The 25101-nt window shown below is 39.7% G+C and overlaps 1 protein-coding gene across 2 annotated transcripts; it reads right to left on the bottom strand.

The window, feature by feature from the left end:
• Positions 1-855: 855 nt before the first annotated feature.
• Positions 856-23409, bottom strand: LOC121242698 (lysophospholipid acyltransferase LPEAT1-like). 2 transcript variants are annotated; one of them, XM_041140628.1, is made up of 9 exons: positions 22560-23409; positions 21304-21423; positions 21114-21151; positions 20040-20104; positions 12202-12270; positions 11506-11639; positions 10253-10393; positions 1990-2053; positions 856-1593 (listed from the first exon to the last, which is right to left on the bottom strand). In XM_041140628.1, the coding sequence occupies exons 1-9, from the start codon at positions 23103-23105 to the stop codon at positions 1574-1576; spliced, it is 1197 nt and encodes a 398-aa protein (XP_040996562.1). In that variant the 5' UTR covers positions 23106-23409; the 3' UTR covers positions 856-1573. The 2 variants fall into 2 exon arrangements, with proteins under 2 accessions (XP_040996562.1, XP_040996561.1); XM_041140627.1 differs by lacking the exon at positions 856-1593 and having other exon boundaries at positions 1610-2053; positions 22560-23408.
• Positions 23410-25101: the final 1692 nt, after the last annotated feature.

The following is a 25101-nucleotide window of genomic DNA, read 5'->3' as shown; positions in this document are numbered from 1 at the left end:
TTTCGTTTTTCAATGAGCTATATTTTTAGTTCATGACAAGCTAATTTAATATTTGAGCGAGGTCAAACTTGTTCACAAGCTACTTTATTTTAATCAAATAGAGTATTTATATTGAATTTTATGTCTTTATCTACAAATGTTGGCAAACAAATGTTTACTTTTTTTGTTAATATCTTTATAAAATTCGCATATATACATATATCAATTATTATATTTATATGAGTTCAAGTAACATGTTTAGTATTAAGAACATGATTTCCTGTAACCTATTTACCAAATTTTAAAAATATTCTCACTAAAAATATAGAGATAATACTATAAAAAAAAATAGTAAAAATAAGATATATCCTCAAGGATTGTTAGGGATGGTTACCGTTAGAGGCGGTTCTTGCCACGCTTAAGATAGCAGTATCGACCCCACACGGGGTGGCCGCCCACCCCACCAAGTAGTTGAGATGGCCCGACCACCCAGTTACTCCTTGAGAGATTGCCAGACAACCCTTCGAAGGGATGGCTAGCCAACTCTGAATGTTCTCTCATTTTTTTTTTTTTTTTTTAAAAGCATTAAAGGTTAATAACGTGTTGGCTGTAAAGCTTTTGGTGGTGTAAAGTTGTGAATCAGTTCCCATCCATAGATCAGCCATTATTAATTTTCCTGAAAATATGCATCTGCGATGGAATCCGAGAGCTTTGAAGGAATAATCTCTCTACCTCAAAATGATTCCTAACCATTAGGTCCATCCCATTTCGAGCTATCTCAAAAGTGGTAATAGATTTATTTATTTAAATAAATAAGGTGAAAACAAGAAAAAAAAAAAAAAAAAAAAAAAAAAGACAAGAAAATTGGCATTTTGATGTTCAAAACGAATAAGCATCTCGATATTTATTTCTTCACTCTCAAAGTTTCCTTCTTTTTCCCTTCCCAAATACACTCTTTTATTCCATCTTTTCATCGGAGGTTAAATACACTCTTATTCTGTAAAAAATTGTAAATAACAGCCCCATAACTTGAGCCTAGCCTTCACGTGTTACGCCTGGGAAGAAGAAAGTGCCAATGGAAACAAACCAGAACAAGCATCAAGAATAACTTGCCTCTTGTGCTAGCTTTATCATTTCCCATATATAGCTTGCATCTCCAATGACCTTCATGATATTTGGAACTTGCTCCAAGATTTCTTATAATTTAATTTTGTTCACCTTTGAACAGAGTTCTTTCTGATCATAGAAAATTCTGTAGAGAATTCTACTCCAAGTCTGTCCCTTCCAAACAAACCCCACCAATTTTTTTAAAATTCAAGATTGAATATTCAGCAACAGCAATATCAGCACCTAAGCTACCTCAGAATGGTATAATCTTCCAGGATCTCTATTAACCACCCTGTCGAAACTTCAGAATGGCCCCGGCTTTAAAAATGCCACTCTAGCCCCAAGGTGGTACTCAAAAATCGGATTAGTGCATGCCGACATATGAGACAATGAAAATACTTGTTCGGCACAACATGATTTCTGTATAATCTCAGTTATTTTTCTATAAATAATAGAATTATACAACGAATATACAGACAGCTCCGAATTAGCATTGGCATAACAAACCTGCAGGCACAGGAAAGAAAGAGAAGATTCAGATTTACAGATGCACAGTTGTGCCACAGAAGGGTTTCAGGAGATTCAACATTGAGTATGTGACCACCACAAAAGCCGTACAACTCTAATAGATTGGATGCCTTGATGAGAGAGATACATCAGCACAATAAAACACAATTTAAAGGCCATATTCTCTGTAAGAATGTTACAAGGAAATAACAGCACACCAATTGTCTGTGGGGATAAATAATGGGTGAGTACACACCCCTGGCTATGCCTGTGCATTTATGAGCAAATACCAATTGAAACTAAGAAACTCAACTGGGACAAGATATCATTTGGGAGCGAAGCCATGAAATTATCAATCGTCTTTCTGATGCAAAACATTAGGCAGGCTATTATTACCATTGAGAGCAGCAAGATAGATTCTCTTTTCAGGCAGCCCAATATCTGAAAGTGTCAAATTTCCCTTCACGCAAAAAAGAACAGCAGCAATAGCAACAATTTAATATCAGTCGCCACATAGGGTTACAACAGCACTAAAAATTGTACAGAGCCAACATTTCATAAACACAGACTTTTATATATATATATAAAATTCGAATAGACAAACTGATGAAACATATGCAGTTTTTTTAATGCTAGTAGATTTTGCCTCCAATCAGTAGGTCATTAAATGATAGAGGTGCCTTAGGCCCCTCTTCATATTCAAGAACCAACATCTGACATAGCTATCACCCCTCAGAAGCTACTTGTTTATCTAGTCCTTAATTAGTGATAGGAAAGCATACAAAAAATGACTGAATATACATGTATTCTCTACTTGCATTATGTAATATGTTTTGCAAATTATATCCACATATTACTACTAATTCTTGATCTCGGCCTCCAGATGTCAGTGATCTTAGAATTAAAAAATTATAGATTCCCATCACATGCAGTAATCACTTTTTTTTTTTTTTCCTGATAACTAAGAAAAATTTATTAATCCTCATAATTAGGCAAAGCCCATGGCCAACCTCAACAAGTGGTTCCATTCAGTTACACGTTTTTGGCAAGAGTACAGATACTACTGTATACCACCACTCTAATGTTAGTTTCTTTTTTTCTTTTTCTTATATAGGTAAACAAAACTTTATTAATCAAAGAATTAGGCCAAGCCTGATACAAATAAGAAAAAAACACTGTGCTCTAATTAGAAGGCGCCAAAGAAATAAGAAAGTCATGAAGGTCCATGCCATTAAAATCAACAGCAATGACCCAGGTACATAGAGTAGTGTAAAATAAAGCTTTAAGTTCCTTTAATGATCTCTCTCTATCTTCAAACGTCCTCGCGTTGCGCTCCTACCACAAGCACCGCATGATGCAAATAGGGATCATCTTCCAAACTGCTTTAATCTGCTGCATGCCTCCTATATTTGTCCAACTGGCCAGCATTGCCACTACAATCTTCAGCATAACCCAAGCCAGCTCTACTCGACCGATCACCTCATTCCACAAAACCCTTGCTGTCTCACAATATAAAAGAAGATGGTCCACTGACTCCCCCCCTCCCCTACACATGCAACACCAATCTGCAATGATAACCCTCATTTTTCTCAAATTATCAGTTGTGAGGATTTTGCCCAACGCTGCTGTCCACATGAAAAAAGCAGCTTTGGAGGGTGCCTTGTGTCTCCAAAGTCTTTTCCAAGGACAATAAGAGTTAGGCTCTTGAGTGAGAACCTTATAAAAAGAGCAAACCGAAAAAACACCTTTCCCAGCGGGTGACCACCACAACCCATCTTCTTATTAATTGCTTGGTTTAACGGAATACAAGAGGCTGTAAAAATCAGCAAAGCTGCTCATCTCCCAATCTTGTGCTACTCTACTAAAGCTGATGTCCCAATATCTGTCCAGTCGAAAACCCCATGACATTCGCCACTGCAACTTCTTTATCACTAGCAATTTGGAATAATGATAGGAATGAAACTTATAGAGGGATATTCCCACACCAAATATCTGGAACCCCCCCCCCCCCCCCCCCCCCCCCCCCCCCCCCCCCCCCCCCCCCCCCCAAAAAAAAAAAAAAAAAAAAAACTGGAATCGAGTGTGTTGAGTAAAAACCCCCCATCCACTTCTAATGTGTTTCCACAACCCCACTCCATATGCTCCTCTAACTTCTTTAGTACTCCATCCCCCCCAGATGCCTCCATATTTATGCTCAATCACCACCTTCCACAAGGTTTTTGGTTCCTTACTATATCTCCACAATCATTTTCCAAGTAACGCCTGATTAAAGAGGATCATTTCTAATACCCAAATCACCATTGGAGATAGGACAACATATCGTTTCCCACTTCACTAGATGGAATTTGAGCTCCTCCCCCATGCCACCCCACAATAAGTCACGTTGGAGCTTCTCAATTTGATATGCCACACTTGCAGGGATAGGAAAAAGTGATAAAAAAGTAAGTTGGCAGGTTAGAAAGTGTACTCTTGATCAAAGTGATCATGCCGCCTCTCGATAAGTACATTATCTTCCATCCCGCTAATCTCTTCTCTATCTTCTCAATTACCGTCTCCCATATAGAGGACGCCCTCGCAGCCAACCCCAACGGAAGTCCCAAGTACATCAAAGGAAAAGAGGTTATCTTACACCCCAACGTGCTAGCCAACTGCAGTATATTAGGAAGTTCTCTAATTGGAACCATCTCTGATTTATTTAAATTCACTTTCAAACTGGAGACTACTTCAAAACAAAGCAGCAAGGCCTTCAACACTTGAATTTGAATTTGGTCTAGTTTACAAAAAACAAGTGTATCATCTGCAAACAACAAGTGCTATATATTAATGATACCCCTATCTGGGGTTCCAATCGAAAAGCCATCCACAAAGCCATTATTAACTAAAGCCGAAGTCATCCTGCTTAAACCCTCCATCACAAAAACAAACAACAGAGGCGGCAATAGATCGCCTTGTCTTAGGCCTCACGAACTATGAAAGAAACCAGCTGGGCTACCATTTATCAATACGGAAAATTTCACTGTTAAAGTGATCATACGCTTTCTCCATGTCAAGCTTGCAAAGGATTCCTGCTATACTAGCCTTCAGCTTAGTGTCCAGACATTCATTAGCAATAAGAAACCCGTCTAGGATTTGCCTACTTTTAACAAAAGCATTTTGGGGTTTGGTGATGATTTTCCTACTACCTCACTTGGTTGATTTGCAAGTTTTTTTTTTTTTTTTTTTTTTTTTTTTTTTTTTTTTTTTTTTTTTTTTTTTTTTTTATAGGTAATCAAAGATATTGTATTCATAGAAATAAGCAAAGCCTAGGTACACAGGAAGTATACATGAAAAAACGCCTAGCTAGAGGTTACAATAGAAAGAAGAAGATCATGGACACTAAGTCCATTACCAACTATAGCCCCCTCCCGTAGGAACAATGACTTAAAAAAGAAAACTTTAAGCTCATCCATTATTCTCTCTTGATCATCAAAACATCTAGTATTTCTCTCCCTCCAAATACATCAACACATGCATATTGGTACCAATCTCCAAATTTCCGCTACCTGAGAGTCTCCGTATAGTCCTCTCCAGCTTGCGAGGAAATCCACCAATCTACTAGGCATAACCCAAGACAATCCGACTCTTGAGAAAAAATCATCCCATAAAACCTTGGCCACCTCACAGTGTAAAAGCAGATGATGAACTGACTCCCCAAGCTTCTTACACATACAACACCAATCTATGACAATAACCCGTTGTTTTCTCAAATTATTTGTGGTGAGAATCTTGTCCAAAAATGCTGTACAAACAAAGAAAGCTGCTTTTGAAGGAGCTTTCGTCTTCCATATGCTCTTCCAAGGGAACATAGACATTCCGGAGTTCGTGAGCTTTTGATAAAAAGAACTGACAGAGAAGATACCTTTCTTAGAATGGTTCCAATGCATCTTGTCTCCAGAGCCCCTTGGAATACTTGTGGAATATAATGCCGCAAAGAACTCCATAATAGACTCCAACTCCCAATCATGGGCTGTCCTAATGAAATCAATATTCCATTGAGGGGTGCTATTTGAAAAGACTAGAAGGTCGGCAATTGATGCCTCCTTTGCTCTAGCAAGCACAAAGATGGCAGGGAAGGTATCTCGTAGACAATGGTTACCACACCATATATCAAACCAAAAACAGACACGCGAACCATCCCCTACAACAACATGTTCATGTCCTCGAAAGGTCCCCTAAAGGCTCCTTATGTTTTTCCACAAACTCACTCCATAAGTACCTCGTACCTCATTCGAGCACCATTCTTCCAAAACTTCCCCAAACTGAGAATCTATAACAGACTTCCATAAGGCCTCCCTTTCATTTTGGTACAAGTCGATTTGCAAGTACTTTGGATATGATTTTATACACTCCATTCACTAAGCTAATGGGTCAAAAATCCTTAACCTCATTAGCCCCACCTTCTTTGGAATCAACGCAATAAAAGTGGTATTTAAGTTTTTCTCAAATTCTCCAAACACAAAGAGATTCGGAAACACCTTCATAAGATCTTCCTTGACGACATCCCAACATTCTTGGAAGAAACCCATAGAGAATCCGCCAGGCCCCGGAGCCTTGTCTTTGCCCATCTTCCTCACTACTTCGAAAACCTCCTCCTCATCAAAAACCCTCTCCGTCCGAGATACATCACTCGATCCAATGGTATAGAAAACAAGGCCATCAAGGGAGGGCCGCCATCCCATCGACTCGGATAGTAGTTGCTCATAGAAACCAATTACATGGTCATGAATTGCCTGCTCTTCCCTACATTCCACCCCGACAATCTTCAACATCTCTATGTTATTGTTTCTTCTATGAGAGTTTGCAATACTATGAAAGAACTTCGTGCTTCTATCTACTTCCCTTAACCACAAAGCTCTTGATTTTTTCCGCCAAGATGTCTCTTCTAATAATATAAATCTCTCTAGCTTCGTCCCCAACAATGCCTTCCGATCTAATTCTTCCTAAGTAAGAGGCCTAGCCTCTTGGAGTCTCTCTATTTCCTAGATCTCTTTCAACTTGCTTTTCTTGTTTTTCCCTATGTCTCTGAACGATTGCATGTTCCACAACTTCAAGTCTCTTTTTAACGCTTTCAATTTCCCCACAAGGACAAAACTAGGGGTACCCTCAATCTGGTACGATGACCACCACTGCTTTACTCTTTCTACAAAACCTTCAGATTTCCAGCCTCATGTTTTCAAATTTGAAATACCGCCATCCTCTATGGAGGCCACCACAATCAAGCATGATAGGCCAGTGATCCGACCCAACATGAAGCAAAAGCTTTTGCCAAAAATCATTACAACTTTTTTAAACTCCCACACAAAATATAATAAACAATTTAACTTTTTCAAATCCAAAACAAAAATAATATTAAAAATTTATAGTATAACAATATTTTATTCAATTTTCAACAAAATATCTCATCTCATCTGAACTGTGTAACCAAACGAGGCCTAAGAAGCCGTCCAACTGAGACCATGTTTGATTATTAGCCCATATGGTCGTACCCCTAGCTAGTGGCAAATCAACCAAGTTTAAGTTAGAGATGCACTCAAAGAACTCAACCATTGTTGGCCGCCCTCTTCTATTACCTGAGGACTCACTTGGAAATCTAGTAACATTGAAATCTCCCCCAATGAACCATGGAAGTTTCCACTAGCTGTGAACTCCTACTAATTCGTCCCACAAAGATGCTCTGTTGTTGTCTAAGTTTGGCTCATAGACACTTGCAAATGCCCACAAAAAGTTATTCGACACACTCTTAAAAGAGCATGCGACCGAATACATCCCTATGAAATCCTCCATTTTTTCCACCACCCGTCTATCCCACATAACCAAAACCCCTCTTGACGCCCCAATCGAGGCCAAATAAACCCAATCCACATGAACACAACTTCATAAGCTTCTCACAATTTTCTTATTGATCAGCTTCAACTTAGTCTCTTGTAGACATACAATGTCTGCCTTCCACTCACGAAGCAAATTTCTAATCTGCATATGTTTATTGACCTTGTTGAGCCGGCGGATGTTCCACGACACAATTTTTGGTCTCATTGGAAAAAGGCTAGCCCTTCCCTTTCGATTTGCCCCTGCTGGCGCTGCCCTCAGTATTCATTGACCACGTCAACCTTTTAAGCCCAAGCTGTTTTTTGGAGCCAACTTTTCTTTGTTGTTTATGCCCCGCTTCAATGGCTGTAAGTAAGGCCGTAAATTGTTCCTCGTATCCTTCGCACTCCAAACCCACGAATTTTTGAATAGCTTTCACATTATCAATGACCCAATCCGAGACCTCAAGAAGGCCAAGAAACATAAAGTTCAAAGGCAAAGGATCTACCTCCCTGTTGTCCATCTGAGTACCTCGAGTATCTTCCACCAAAATAATTTCATCTAGCTGCTCACCCGTGACCTGGACAATATTCTGAGAGGTCTCATCATCAGAGAACACCATTTCCACCCCATCAGTGTACAAAATCAGCAGAAACCTCCCCCTCCTTCAAGTCAAAACCGGATTCTTCAACAACCTGAACAAAGGTTCGTTCGCGACGTCCCCTCCTCAAACCTCGCCGGTGTTGTCGGCCCCCACACAGCAGAGAATAGCCAGCAAAAAGGGTCAGAGAGCCCTACGTATCTTCAAGAGCCTGAACAGAGAGGGTCGTTGGCATCACCCCCTCCACCTTACACCTCATCAGTGTGGTTTGGCCCCTACACGGCAAAGAACAACCACCAAAAAGAGTCGGAGTGCCCTTCGCAGAGTCTAACGACGCAATCCGAGCTTCCCACACGTGTGAGCCTTCATCAGAGGTTGCCACCGTCAACGTCGACGAGTTCTATCTACCTGTCGGTAGCTCCACCTGAGCCCGCGAGTGGCGCGGCGTGGTCCTCGACGGCAACCCACCGTTGGAAGAAGCCCTAAGGCTTTGCAAAGGGCTGCCCTTCTGCTGGGTTTTGGACTGAGGCCCAAACCAGATTGCCTGGATTGCCTCACTTGGATGCCTCCAGATGGGCCCGTGGGCTGAGTCCCACCCAAGTTGAGGGACTCCATAGCTAGGCCCGTGGGCTGAGTCCCACCCAAGTTGAGGGACCCCATAGTTGGGCCCGTGGGTTGAGGCCTTGAAGACTTAATCCACTAAGGGCCCTTCTCCTTATTCTGTTTGAAGGGCTTTTGCACCGAGACAGGCCCCTTACCTTTAAATTCCCCCAACCTTACACCTTCATCTTCCTTTTTATGTCCGACAGAAGCTTTTATTTCTGCAATTTCCTTCTGCAGGCGCCGTAAACAGCACATCACCTCTTCCCACATCCTGTGCACGTCCCAATCCACCCTCCTGCCATTTCCCACGTTTCGTACAAAGTGAGAGGCTAGACGCAAGTAGCTGTCAGAGAGGCTGACACCACCACCACCCCCACTCTACTCATGGTGGGCCTCCTCTGTTATGAGAGCCTCCTTGTAAGACCGCAACAATGGTTTCTCCACCACCTTCTGCTGCCGTGAAGGGCCCACCTAAAAAGCCCCACCGCTTTTACCTTCCTGCATACACTTTCCCAAGGCCTCCCTTAGCCTCCATCCTTTTCCCCCCTCCCCTTCAGGTATGAAGATTGAAATTTCTTCTTCCACCCTCACCGTGTTCTGCAACCATTGTGTAACAACCCTGGAAATTCGAACAGCTCTGGGCTATAAAGCTGCGATACCCTTCTCTAATGGTGCTATAGAACTCCTCCAAAGCTTTCTGAAGCCAACCCACTGTATTTTTTTCTACCTTAATCTCTTGATCCTTCTTCCATCCTCTCTCAATGATATGTAACAAACCTCCCTCCTTCACTAAAAAAAATAATTTCGAAACCCTTTGTGAACCCCATCAAAACCAACTCAACACTACACCAGTAGAAACATCATCGATTACAACAAGAGTTTTTGGCACATATGTACGGAGAGAAAATGTTAGGAGAGAGAAAGTAAGCAAAAGTTTTTTGCCAATGTTAGTTAAAACCACATAGAGCTTTCTAATGGTTCATGCTCATCTCTTTGAGGTGAATCGGGATAAGTTTTGAAGATGACTTGCCGCTTATCATTAAGCAAGATATCCAAGTAGATTTTTGAACATAATAAACATTTCATGAACAGATCAACAAACTGAAGATCTTATCTATGACTCACAAATTTGACTTTCACCATACTGTCAATGCTTCAGTTTTTTTCCTTTTCCTTTTTATTGTTTGGTAAGAAATTTTAATGATACACCTACATCTACTGCCTAGTGGAATTTTAACGTCCTAAACATTCCATTTCAACATGTATCCCATCCCCATTTTTACACATTATAATCTCTTAGTATGTACAACTGCCATGAATTGGGAATTGCAAATTTCAAAGAGTCTGATGATTCCCCAAAAGCAAGGGCCTTATACATTTAAAATAATAAAAATTCAGCCAGCTTTTTATCTAGCTTGGGAGATAAGTTGGAGTCACTTAGTAGTGATTCTGACCTTTCAGGGAAGCAAAGGCTCCAATATTTGTCTGACTATCAACTAATGGTTTCATTCTCAAGCAAGAACCATTTTTATGGGTTCTCAAGCAAGAACTCAAGAAGTAATGTAATTATTATTTAGTAATTTCAAATTAAAAAAATGACTGGAAATGTACCTCACTTGCCATCAACCTTCTAACATTGTCAGCATAAAGTTTTGGATCATCCTTTTCTTGCTGTGAGGGGTAGTAAATAGGTAATCGTATCACCTCTAAGTGATTTACAAATTGACAGAGAAGAAAAAAGACATGTCTCGCCTGCACAAAAAGAATCAGACAAAAATTAGGTTTCAAATTGCCACAAACACAAAACCTCCTCTGAACATATTAGCTCCTAAGAAACATGGAGAGTGCATGCAGACATGAGCTTACTATTGCACATAGTGGAATTGATTAGACTTTGAAAAATTTTCATCCGTTCTCCAAGGAGATTTTCTACTATTTTTTTATGGGAAATATAAGATTTTGTAAAACCACTAAATAGGCATAGCCCAAGTACAGGAAGTATACAAACAGCAAACACCTAATAACAAGTTAGGAGCTAGAAAGTGATACACGAAAATCATGTCTGCTGGAGCTTTTCCACTACTTAAAACTTTATTTATTTTTTATTTATTTAATTTTAATAAGAAACTACTTAAACTTTAAATGAACCCAGGATTTTCTGACTAGCCTCTGGTTGTGGGAGTGCCAGTACTTCTAATACACTTTTCTTGTTCAAAAGCATTTATATTTACAGGGGAAGAAATTTTTTTTGATCAGTTATTTACAGGGCAAGAAAATGCCCAAGAGATGCCCTCCCTCCGCCTTTGCATCAGTGCACACATTTCTGTTTAGAGCATCCTAAAACTATTGTCCAGATCAAAAGTAAAATAATTTTCACTTTTATCAATTCATTACTTACATTTGACATGCCTTTATCATTTCATACACAAGTATTTGATAAATGCATTTTGAATGATGGGAAATCCCAGAGACTGCAACATATCTTTTATCTAGTTAAACCCTAGACCCATGTAACATGCTCACATTACACAGATCAGATAAATCCACTTTCACCAACGGGATGTCACCCCTAAAAATTATTTGCAATCAAGAGTTCAAACCTTAGACCTAGGAGGAGCATACCCCCAGGAACAAGACACTTAAAAATTGAGCCAACCCCTAGGGGTTAAGTGTATGTATGATAAATGCATTCCAAATGTAAATAACAAATTGAGCCCAAGAAAACATTTGGAATGCATTTATTGTACTCTAACAAAACAATGAGTCTTTTCAAGTCAACCTAATGAGATGGACACAGTGTTGCACAAACTATCATTATTTAAATTTGTTAAAGGTTATGAAAGTTGAGCATAAGAAGCACTCACCCCAGACATTGAATCCCAGGCAGGACTAAATCTTCGGAAAGGATACCTTAAAATCACTGGAAGCACAGGTGCCTTTGCTAAAAATGCACCTGTTTTGAATGGCAGCAGGAAGTCCCCATTTGTAGTTGTGCCTTCTGCAAACAGGGAAAAAAGAATTAAAAAAATATATATATCAGTAAATACAATTGTAATCAGGGCCAAATATATGTGCCAATAGAATTTTGATGGAGGGAGAAGAATTTACTATGACCCCAGAGACAGTTATTTGATCATAAGACAAGTGAGCAACATTGTAGTGCAACAATTTTCTGTTCTCCACGTGAGAAATCTTTATTAATAAGCGCAAAAGATACACATGAACTCTGGAAGGAGAAATATGGGAATGTGACAATTACACTGGTAACCCTACACATACTACTGCCATTTCCATCGATGAAGCTAAAAGTGAAAGAATATGGGAGAATTCTGTCTGAAGATTTGCTACTGTTTACCAACTAAAGAAGCTATGCCAAACACAATTATTAGTTCCCATATTTGTGGGAGGTGACTGGCAATACAGACACTCTGGAAGACCTACAAGTGAAGTTTTGTACCTCAGGAATTCATTTGTTTAAGCACACTATCTAAGATCTTTATATAAGTATTTCTCGAGATTTTGTTGAAGATACTGGTTGTTTGGTACAGACAATTGATTACCTGGAAAAAGCATCATTATTGGAGCAGACTTATCTTGGTGAGCTTCTTCAACTCTTTCAGTCACGGCACCTGCAAGCAATCGAGGGATTAGAGTCAGCAGGACACATGTATTAGCCCAACACAATTACATAGAAGGCATAATATATAATGCTAGAGCACAATTAGTGATGAGTGTTCCGAGCCTCTCATAAGAAGTTAAAGGAGAAATATATAATATATACACTTCCCAATTAGTTAAACATGTATCAACAGTACAAAGGTCAAATGTTCCAGTGTATGTTTTTTTCTTTTGGTATATGTTGTAGATTTTTTTTTTTTTTGTTAATGTTGAAGACTGCTAGTACATTTTTATAGTTTATTGCATGTGTATATCTGTCTTCATATATTGCCTTCATTATTCATATGGTATAAACCTAGGTGTAGTTTCTGTCCTTATCAGTTTAAATATCTGATATGTGGGGTTATGGAAATCCATGGGGAGTTAGGGTTGGGGGAGGGGGGTTGGTTGGTGTTCTAACGAAGTTAGGGGGGCATACCGAGTGGGGGTTATGGAAGCATATCCGGAAAGGTTGGTGAAACACTAGGCTGTGTATGATGGCAGTAGAATCAGTTTTTGGCATGATATTTGGGTTGGAGATATGGCTCTTAAGGATGTTTATCCATCTATTTTCAGAATTGCACAGGAACAAGATGCTATGGTAGCTGACTTGCGGGCAATTACTAATAGTTCGCAGGAATGGAATGTTAGCTTCATTAGGGAGGCACATGATTGGGAAGTAGGTGTCCTGGTGGAGTTCTTTAACCTACTATACAACATTAGTCCTGCGGTTACAGTGGCGGATAAGATGGAATGGAGACCTTCTAGCAAAGGAAAATTTTTGGCACAATCTTTCTTTTTTTTGATACATAAATAAGGTATATTACTCCAAGAATAGGCCTAGCCCAGTATATACAAAAAAGAACCCTAACTAGGAGGGTGCAAGGGAAACAAGAAAATCATGAAGGGCCATGCCATTGAAATCAACAGCATAGGACCAAGTATGTAAAGTGGTATAAAATAAAGCTAAAAGTTCCTCTAGCAATCTCTCCGCATTACGTTTCTACCATAGACACCACATGACACACATAGGAATCATTTTCCAGACTGCTGAAATCTGATGTACCCCTCCCATACTTGGCCGACTAGCCAAAGCTGCCACCACAGTCTCTGGCAATAACCCAACCCAACCCAACCCAACCCAACTCTACTCTACCTAGCACCCCATCCCATAAAGCCCGTGCTATGTCACAGTGTAACAAGAGATGATCCACCGACTCGCCCCCTCCCCTACACATACAACACCAATCTGCTATAATAATTCTCCGCTTCCTCAAATTATCAGTTGTGAGAATCTTGCCCAAAGATGTTGTCCACATGAAAAAAGCTACTTTGGGAGGTGCCTTATGTCTCCATATCCTCCTCCAAGGGAACCAAATGTTGGGATTTTGGATAAGAGCCTTATAAAATGAACGAACTGAAAAAACACCTTTCTCGGCGGGTACCCACCACAATCCATCTTTTTGTACATTGCTTGGTTTCACGGAGTACAGAAGACTATAAAAATCAGCAAAACTGTTCATCTCCCAATCTTGCGCAGCCCTACTAAAACTGATATTCCAATGAAATTGCTCCCCCAATATTCCCATGACCTCTGCTATTGAGGCCTCTTTGACACTAGCAATTTGGAATAAGGAGGGAAATGCATCTTGTAGAGCAGTATCTCCACACCAAATATCTTTCCAAAATTTAATCCTGGATCCATTACCCATTAGAAGACGATTGTGACGAAGAAAGACCATCCATCCTCTTCCACAACCCCACTCCATCAGCTCTTCTAACTTCTTTAGTGCACCATCCCCCCCATATATCGCCATATTTGCACCCAATCACCCTCTCCATAAGGTTTTTGGTTCCTTATTGTATCCCCACAACCATTTGCCAAGTAATGCCCGATTGAAAGTCCTCACGTTTCTAATACCCAGACCACCGTTGGATATTGGGCGACATACCGTTTCCCACTTAACCAGATGAAATTTAAACTCCTCCCCCAACCCGCCCCACAGAAGTCACGTTGGAGTTTCTCAATCCGACCTGCCACACTTGCAGGTATAGGAAAAAGAAATAGAAAGTAGATAGGTAAGTTAGAGAGTGTACTATTAATCAAAGTAAGCCTACCACCTTTCGGCAGGTACAATTTCTTCCAAAACGCTAATCTCTTCTCTATTTTCTCAATCACTGGCTCCCACATAGCAGACCTCCTTGCACCAACCCCCAATGGAAGACCCAAGTACTTCAAAGGAAGAGAGGCAACCTTACAACCCAACTCATGAGCTAATTGTCGTGCATTAGACACCACCCCGATTGGCACCAATTGGACTTATCAAAATTCACTTTTAAACTAGACATTGCTTCAAAACACAGTAGCAACGCCTTTAAAGCCCACACCTGATTCTGATCTGGATCACAAAATACAAGCGTGTCATCTGCAAGCAGTAAATGAGATATGTTAATGATGCCCCTATTTGGGGTTCCAATCGGAAATCCTTCCACGAAACCATGATGGATCAAAGTCGAGATCATCCTGCCCAATCCCTCCATCACAATAACAAACAGTAGAGGCGACAACAGATCGCCTTGTCTTAGGCCTCGCGAACTATGAAAGAAACCCGCTAGACTACCATTAATCAACACAGAGAATTTGGCCATTGAGATACACCACCGGATCCATGACCGCCACCTCTCTCCAAACCCACATCTCCCAAGCAGATAGAGAAGGAAATCCCAGTTAACATGATCGTACGCCTTTTCCATATCTAACTTGCATATGATCCCTGCGGAACCTGCCTTAATTCTACTGTCCAAACATTCATTAGCAATAAGGACCATATCAAGTATTTGCCTACATTTAACAAAAGCATTTTGGGACTTGGTGATAATCTTCCCCACCACCTCACTAAGTCAGTTGGCTAACACTTTGGAAATGATCTTATACACCACTCCCACTAAACTGATGGAGCGATACTTCGTTATCTCGTTTGCCCCCACCTTCTTAGGGATCAATGCAAGGAAAGTAGAATTTAAGCTTTTCTCAAATTTCCCAGCCACAATGAGCTCTTGGAACACCTTCATAATATCTTCCTTGACAACATCCCAACAATCTTGGAAGAAGCCCATGGAAAAGCCATCCGGCCCCGGCGCCTTGTCCTTGGCCATTTTTCGCACCACTTCCGCCACCTCCTCTTCCTCAAAAGCCCTCTCCAACCGAGATACATCACTCGTTCCAATGGCGTCAAAAACCAAACCATCAAGGGATGGCCGCCAACACATTGGGTTAGTTAGGAGTTACTCATAGAAACCAACTATGTGATCTTGAATGACATGTTCTTCTCTACACTCCACACCATCAATCTTTAGCATTTCAATGTTATTGTTCCTCCTATGAGAATTTGCAACACAACAAAAGAACTAAGTGCTTCGGTCTCCTTCCCTAAGCCACAAGGCTCTTGATTTTTTACTCCAAGAAATCTCTTCTAGCAGGATAATTCTCTCGAGCTCCTCACCCAACAAAGACTTTCGAGCTACTTCATCTTGGTTAAGGGATCTAGCCGCTTAAATCCTCTCAATCTCATAAATCTCCTTCAATTTACCTTTCTTGTTTGCCCTTACATCACCAAAAGATTGCACATTCCATATTTTCAAATATCTTTTTAGCGCTTTCAATTCACTTGCAAGGACAAAACTAGGAGGAGAACCCTGGAACTAGTACGAAGACCACCACTATCCTACTCTTTCAACGAAGCCTTTAGATATTAACCACATATTTTTGAATTTAAAATACCTTCGACCGTCACGGATACCACCACAATCAAGCAGGATAGGCCAATGGTTCGAGCTAATACGCAGCAAACGCTTTTGCCAAATGTCTGGAAAGTGGCTCTCCACACAGAAGAAATGAGAAAGCGATCCAGTCGTGACCAAGTTTGATTATTAGCCCACGTGGCGAAGCCACCAGCTAATGGCAAATCTACCGGACTCAAATCCGAGATGCACTCAGAAAATTCTATCATAGATGGCCGCCTTCTTCTATTACCAGAAGACTCACTTGGAAATCTAGTGACATTAAAATCTCCCCCTATACACCATGGGAGGTTCCACCAACTTTGAATTCCGGCCAGTTCTTCCCACAAACATACTCTGATACTGTCTAGATCTGGACAGTAAATGCCTGGAAAAGCCCATAAAAAATTATCTGACACAATCTTAAAAGAGCATGCAACCGTGTATCTCCCTATATACTCCTCCATTTTCTCCACCACCCTTCGATCCCACATCACAACCACTCCTCCCGACGCCCCATCAGAAGCTAAATAAACCCAGTCCACATGAGCTCCACTCCACAAACTTCTCACAATTTCCCTATTGATCAACTTCAACTTAGTCTCCTGTAAACACAGAATGTCTGCCTTTCACTCACGAAGCAAGTTTCTTATCCGTAGAAGTTTATTGGCCTTGTTGAGCCCGTGAACATTCCACGACACAATTTTGGGCTTCATGGAGAAAAGGTCAGCCCCTTCCCTTTCGACTTGTCTCTACTGGAGCTACCCTCAGTGTTCAACGACCATGTCAACCTTTTAAGCTCCCGCTGTTTTCTCAAAGCATTCTTCCGATGTTGTTTGTGCCCCGCTTTGATGGCCATTAGCAAGGCCATAAATTGATCTTCGTATCCTCCACATTCCACTCCCACAATTTTTTGTATTTCTATAACCTTATCAAAAACCCAGTCAGAGACTCCGGACTGGGATGGGAACAGAAAATTCAAAGGGGTTGGATCCTTGCTAACCCCCGAAAAATCTCGAGTCTCCTCCACCACCGAGGTTTCTGTCAAACCTAAGTGATCACTCAAAGCTAATGTATTTTCTTCATTTGAAATCACCCCTTCAACAGAATCATATTGGGACAAACCCATCTCAGAATCCAACAGCTCCCCATCCCTCACGTCCACCTCTAAATCCACAAGAAAACCCTCAGAGTGGTTCGCCAGTGTCCCCCTCCCCTCCCCTTCTTTTATCAGCACTGTCTGTTGCTCGAACGATGCAGAAAACCCTCACCCACGAGTCGCAGCAGCCATCGCGGCACCTAAGCCTTCATTCTGAGCACCCCAGACCTGAGGATCGTCGTAGGAGAGTGCCACCATCATCATCGGCACTTTCTGTTGACCCCCCGATGGCTCCTCCTGCGACAGCGGCAGACACGTCGTGGACTCTGGTAGCTGCTCACCAGACATAGCGACAGATAAAGCCCTAGGGCTTTCCCACGCCAACTAGGCCCTGTGCTGAGGCCCAACCTCAGTTATGCCCAACCCTTCATGAGAAAGGCCCAAGGGTTGTGAGCACGTAGTCTTCCCTTTTGGCCCAACCTTTCTCCAAACAAAACCCACATTTTTATTGCTTTGGTGGGCCAAACCCTTTATGCTGGGCTGATGAGAATTCAATAACAAGCCCGGCCCCTCATTCTCCATCTCCTTTTGAATGCCTTTATCCTGATTACACCTGACCATTACCCTCAACTCCCCAAGTTCCTTCTGCAAATACCATATTTGGCTCCGCAAGTCGTCCATCACCTAGCGCATATCCCTCTCCATCTCCTTGCCACCATCTCCAAAACGTACACCTAGTGGAGCTCGAGGCATGTGTTTGTCAGAGTTCCAATCCCCCTCACGCTCCCCATACGTTGCAAGTTCCTCCTTGCACGATCGTGCCATCTCCACCTTCGGCCTCACCTAAGTGCCATCTCCACCTGCAACATCTCCCCCAACGCCTCCTTCAACCTTTTTCCACCCCCTCCCCCCCTTCTGGAATGATTATGAAATTTCTCCTTCCCCCCTCCCTATATTTTGCCACCCTTACAAAACAACCTCTGCTATTGGAGCATCTCCATGCAAGATAACTGCAATAACCCTCTCTGATGGAGCTATAAAACTCCTCCCCACTGAAGCAGACCTCCAACGCCTTGACCAACCACTGCACAGTTCTATGTTCCACCGGTAGTTTCTGCTTCCTGCTCCACCCCCTCTCTATTATACGAAATAACCCACCTTCATTGCTAAGAGTGAATAATTTCGATTCAATCCCCACCTCTCTAAAGAATTCATAACCAACTCAAACTTGCACTAGCAAGATCATCAGTTTCAACAAGGAAAATTATCGCAATGTGTACGGAGAGAAAAATTTAAGAGAGAGAAAACGCTTCCATCAGGTATAAACTAGAAGTATCCTACCGGTATGATCTTTCTATGAGACACTTATAGCTCAAGCTAGGCATAATTTTTATTGGAAGAACATAAGGAGGAGTAAAGCACCTACTAAGGCTGCTTTCTTTGTTTGGACAGCAGTCTTAGGGAAGATTATGACCATTGATAATTTAAGAAAACGTGGGCTTATAATCATTGACTGGTGTTGTATGTGCAGAAATAGTGGTGAAACAGTGGATCATCTACTCCTACATTGTGAGTTTGCTCGGGCCATATGGAATTACCTTTTCAGCAAAGTGGAATTAGCATGGGTAATACCGGGGAAGGTGATTGAACTACTAGCAAGCTAGAGAGGGATCAAGGGGATACCACAGATTGCATGTGTGTGGAAGATGACTCCCATTTGTATATTTTGGTGCATCTGGAGCGAAAGAAATGATAGACATTTCAAGGATCGTGAGCGCTTCTTGGAAGAGTTTAAGAGCTTTTTCTATAAAACTGTATTTATGTGGGCCATTGCTATAGATTTAAATGGTCTCAACTTCCATAATTACCTTGTAACTGTTTCTAGTTCCTAAATAGGTGTAATCACATGTATACCTCATGTGTACTTGGGCTATGCCTATCTTTATATCAATAAAATATCTTCTTGCTCATCAAAAAAACAAAGAATCTGATATGTGGTCCAATGGGCCACACGATATTAAATTAGTTTTTTAAAGGGGGAAGGCCCACCACAATAGCTTGCAGCTGGGGCATTCGAGCATCCGCCCATGTGTTGCACATTTTCATGAGCCCGGTGCACCCCCACAAAGAAAAAGAAGAAAAAAATGTAGGAAGGTTGCAAAGTTAGATCATTGGATTGACCTTCCGTAACCAACACTATCACAAGTGGGAGGCTGCTGATGAAAGTGTAGCAGCAACGGAGTGAGGGCTTTCTACACCTTCCCTTTTTCAATTTTTCATCTCACCCTTCACATCCCCTTACCAAACTTGTGTCTTCAAGAGACCCTCACTTTGCAGAGTATTGTAAGTTTAATGAATGGAAACTTCGCAGTGTTAGCCTTGCATAGGAGAAATCTTGTGAGGTGGCATCTTGACTAGCATAAGTTAGAATATTGAAGTCAGTCAAGGCAAGCAGTTACATATGATAAATTATTTAATTTATTGCCATTACTTCACAAATTTCATAATTTGAGGTATTGGCATGTTCTTCTGTCCATGAAATTACAGTAATGCAGAAAATATCTTTTAAAAGTTCATTGCACATCTTCAATAACTTCTACGAGCTAATATCTATGCATTGTGGAAATATTATTATAATATACCCAAAATATAGATGAAATCAACACATGGTAAACTAATTTTTCAGCTTGATTCATATTGATGCAAATAATACCATGACTTGCAGTCTCAACATTAAGATAAACACTAGAAAAGACAAAAAAAAAAAAAAAAAAAAAAAAGGCAAGGGAGGCATTTTGAGTAGTGCTTATCCTCCAATACGTAGAACAAAAGTAAAGAATATAGCTATCCATGTTGTTGTACCTGAAACACCCTTGAAGTCAGATGACTTTGACTCCCGCTGAACATAAACGCAACCGAGGCACTTGCTGCCAAAAACATGCCAAACGAATTGTAAAGCATTTCTTACCCATTCAAGCTATTTCAGCAATAGAGAAAGTATTATAGACATTCCCCATTCAACCATTTCGCACCCATTCAAGGTAAGACATAAAATATTTGACAAAAGTAAGGCCTGCAAATTGGTAGTGTTTTCTCTGACTATGTTAATTGAAAAGTGTTTCTGATTAAATTAATAAGAAATTTATTAACTAATTCCAACACTTAACTTATAATATTAATCTGAACTTCTGATAATTGCTAAAATTTTTCAGCTGTAGTTCTCTCCTCTTGGTCTGGTGGTGACTATTCTGTAAATAGAGCGTGTGATAGTTTATGTGCAGCTTTCAAATAGATGGTGTTTAGCGTGCACACACACATGCTAGACTCCCTCCATGGATAATCTGTACTATTGTTATCCTACCATGTCCTGTCAGGACTCCTTACCTGAATAAAGGTGATCTCTTGTTTTTTCCCTTTTTATTTTATTTCATTTGTGTTTGATAATTTTCCTGTAGTCCAATGTTCAGCCTCTTTAGGCTATGTTTACAAAGTATGTTCTTTTTGCAGCACTCATGGCAATGTACAATTATCACGTCTGATGTTACTGCCTGACTGACATACAAGAACATTCCAACATGGCACCAAGATCTTTAAGGGTCTGTTCAGAAATCCAATCAAACATATCTTAAGGAGAATTAAAATAACATCTTTCTCCTCCCAAAATCATAGACTAAAGCTGAACAATCTTAGAATTCATTAGGCAGAATGAACACTAATCTTATGCATAATAAAAGCAAACCACAATTTGATTAAGCAATGATTAGTCAAAACGTCATAGGATTACCATCCAGTTTAACATCATTTAGCATATTATACCTTTTATATTAGTAGACTGTCTCATTATTTGCAATAATATACTCAACTATTCAATCGTTCAATTATGAATCATCACAAGAAACCAGAAGACTTGAGGAAGCTCACAAGAAATGAACTAACCTGATGAGACCAACTAGAGGAAGTTTGCCCACTGATCGCTTCAGCAATGAAATCCAGGATTACAATAGAAAGATTCAGAACAGAAATGTATCAGTGAGAACACTAAAAGCAAAGAAAATATATCCATCAAATTTAACAAAAGTAGAGCATAAGTAATTTCTTTTTTATGCAGCCAGCCAAATGAACAAACCTTAGCAACAAAGCTTGGGAAGAAAGAAGACATGTGGTACAGTATGTCTATGTAGGATATGTGGTTAGATATAATCACGCCAGGTCTTTCAGGCTCTTCAGACTCATCTTCTCCCTCATTCTGCCCATTAGAAAAAACATATCAAGAAAATTTGAAAAGGAGTAAGACGAGAGAAATCTCGTACACAAATCCAGCAGGACCCAAACAACAACAAACAATAAAGAACATTTACGAATGGAGAACCAAAGTGATTTAGGCTGCGTTTGGATGTTAAATTGAGCTCAGTTTTTTATGAATAGTAGTGAGTTGAAATGATTGAGTGGATTTTGTGAGGTCCATTTAAGATGAGTTTATGTGTATTTGGATGTTAAGATGAGTTTAGATATATTTATAGGAAGTTGTGAAATAATTGGGGCCACCATAAATATACTGTTCACGTGTCAGTTGTCTCCTGCACAGCCAACGGTAATTCTAAACTTGCACGTAGCTAAAACCGGCTATTCACAGTACGTTAGTACCCATTCTTACATACCCACCGCCAAATAATCATATTTATGACAAGTTCTGACAAAACAATGGACTTTCTCATTTCAATTGATTTTTTTCCAAAGCAGGCGCTTCACACGAAGTGTCACGTCTATCTACAGTATGAAATGAGTTGAAACGGACGATAACTTAGCTCAAAGCTTGTTTGGATGGCAGACTCGGTTCAAATTTGAACTGAGCTGAGCTGCTTCTATCATCCAAACGAAGCCTTAGTCAGCTACTCATCTTCGGAATAACTCTACAATTAAAGGTTATGTGGATTTACATAGCGTATAGAAAGCAGTACTTTTAAGAGTAAAGTTGATTTACATAGGGTATACAACAGAACAGTGATGTGATTCATATAACTAATCTAGTCGTTTTCGTCCTGTTACATCCTAAAGTGGATCATACGCGAACAGGAAATGAATCCGCTTTATTCTTACAGGCTAAAACAATTTTGGTCCATGAAATTTGACCTGCTTTTGATTTTCATCCCTGAATACATAAGGTAGCATTAACCAAATTCAACAGACTAAAAATGTATGGAGGGACTGTCATTGCCACTTTAAAATTTGATCGATACGAAAAATGTATTTCAGCCATTAGTTTCTTATCGATGTGCTCAAGCCTCGATGTATACATCTTCCGTTTAACTTTACACAGTAGCATTCAAAAAGCTGTTTTGACATGGAAACATACAACTACAGAAAGAGAGTTGGATTGGGTACCTGAGCGGCAGATGACTTGAAGTCACTATCAGAAATCTGGAACGTCTCCTTGATCCAATAAAAACCGAAAATTAACAGCACGGCCCTCGAGAGGAACTTTCCACACTGGACGATCACAGCCCTTTTCCACCCGCCCATGTGCGCATAGTCCTCCTGCTCACTGTCGTCCCGATTCGGCGCCGAGAAAAGTGTGCAAATCCGGCATATCAAGTAATAAAATAGCAACAGGCTCGTCGCCAGCACCACGCGTATCGGCACCAGGATCACCGAGGCGATGGCGAGCAGGATCTTCTCCTCCAACGGCAGCTCGCCGCATCCCAAGGGGCCGTACACGTCATGTCGAGCGAAGGCGGCGAACTTCTTGTCGAGGCTCTCTTGAGACATAAGGAGGGTGGAGGAGGAGGAGGAGGAGGAGGACAAAGACTCGGGCTTGAGTAGCGGGCGGTCGTCTTTGGTGGAGCCATTGTCGTGGATGGATTCGGATGGTTGGGGCTTGGGCAGGCCTTGCCCTTGAGTCGGATCGAGGTCTCTGAGTTCGGTCTCCATGATTGCGAAACCCTAAATCAGCGGAAAGCCATTGGCATTACAGGGAGGTTTTGGCAGTGGGAGGAGAATGTAGCGTAGAGGAGTTTATGTAGATCTGGGAGAAGCATCTAGATGTGGGGAAGAAGAAAAGAAAGCTTGAACTGAATCCGCCATTAAAGCTGGAATTTTATAGGTTAGGAGTGGAGATGAGGGATGTCGGATGATTGGGGTTTGACCGTTGGATTAGATTCGTGCTGAGCTCTGATAGCGAAAAGCCAAGAAAAGAACAGAATTGCGAAGACGGGAGAAACTGCTAGTGTTGGGACCAATGATCCACTTGTCAGAATCTTCAACAAAAATATTCCCTAACTTTAATTTTTTTTCAAAAATTAATTAATGGCTATTTTTAACTTATTAAAAGTTATAAATAATAATAAAATCACAACTCTTTTATTATTTATTTTATAATCAATTAAAAAGAGATCAATTTTCAAATTATTTATAATTCATAAATTGAAATATTAATCATATTTAGTTTCTATAGTAATTTTTTATGATTAGTTATAAATGTGTCTTATGTATTCACTTAGGCCGAATTTAGATTGAATTTAGATCAATTCAGTTCAGTCTAATTTTAAACTGAATCTAATATCTAAATATCTAATTCTCAAATCACTAAACACATCTCAACTCAAAACTTCTTTACACATGAGACCCACAATCTTTTTCAATTCAACACTTCTTTATACGTAAGACTCACGATTTTTTTTAATTTTTCATAAATATATCTAAATTCATCTTAATATTCAAACATATCTAAACTCATATTAGGTGAATTTTATAAAATTCACTCCATCATCTTACCTCGTTATTATTTATAAAAAATTTAATTCATCTCCACTCAATTCAACATTTAAACAAGGCTTTAGTGTTAAAAATAAAATAAAATGCTCATACCAATTACTAAAAACCAAAAAACTGTTAAATTAGAATTAGAAAATAATATGAGGGCATAAAAGTAAGGGCTGGGTTCACCAAGCTTATAAAAAACGAAGGGAGTTAAATTTGATTTATTATTATTTAAAGCTTGGTAAAACATTTTAATAGAAGGGTAATGACAGGTATAAATTTTAAATAGACAAAATTGTCTCAAATCCTTTGTAAAAATTGAATTTTATTAAAAAAATAAATTTTTCTATTTTTTTATAGTAAAATTTATTTTTTTTAAAAAAAATAATAATAATAATTAGGACGAGATGTTACTCTTAATAACATGGTTAATGCTCAAATCATTGTGTCCTTTTGTTTCACCAACCCTCACCACAGTCACTATCAAACGCAGCCACGTCCCAAAGTTTCCCACATCAATCCTATGTAATAGCTCACCAAGTTTTTAATCATTCAAACCCATGTGTAATATTAAATAATTGAAAATTTATTTTTTATCTTTTACTTTTTTCTAATTAGTTGTACCAAGGTAAAAAAGCAATAAATAGTTAAAATAATAATAAAATAACATTTCTTTTTTTGACAATAGAACTATTTAATCATTTAAGAACTCATTTTATTCTGCTCTTCGTTGTAATTAGCCATATTTCTTAATATCTAACCATTACAATTGTGTCGTATTACCTATTATTTATCTATTTAAAAAAAATCTATTCATCATTTATTTTTTCATCATCTTCTCATCATCTCACAATATGTCATTAGATGATAAGTTCATAAGTAAATATAATAAGTAGTCTCTAATTATTTAATAGCACATCATAGAATGACGGAAGGATGATGAGAATTAAGATGATGAATAGCATTATCTATCTATTTAATAATTTGACTTTCGATAATATGATAAGCTATAACTTATTTATCATATCCAAACACATGAAACTAGAAGGTTCCATCCTTGTATATCGTTTAAATTTAGCATACTATTAGTCATTGCTATGATAGGGAATAATATTTACAGTTTTAAGATGTGCAAGTCACATACATTTCCTTTAAAAAAATAAATAAA

The sequence above is a fragment of the Juglans microcarpa x Juglans regia genome, chromosome 8D (assembly GCF_004785595.1).
Source record: "Juglans microcarpa x Juglans regia isolate MS1-56 chromosome 8D, Jm3101_v1.0, whole genome shotgun sequence".
Taxonomy (NCBI): Eukaryota; Viridiplantae; Streptophyta; class Magnoliopsida; order Fagales; family Juglandaceae; genus Juglans; species Juglans microcarpa x Juglans regia.
The sequence above is the reverse complement of the archived record's forward strand: the minus strand, read 5'-3'. Positions and strand labels throughout refer to the sequence as shown.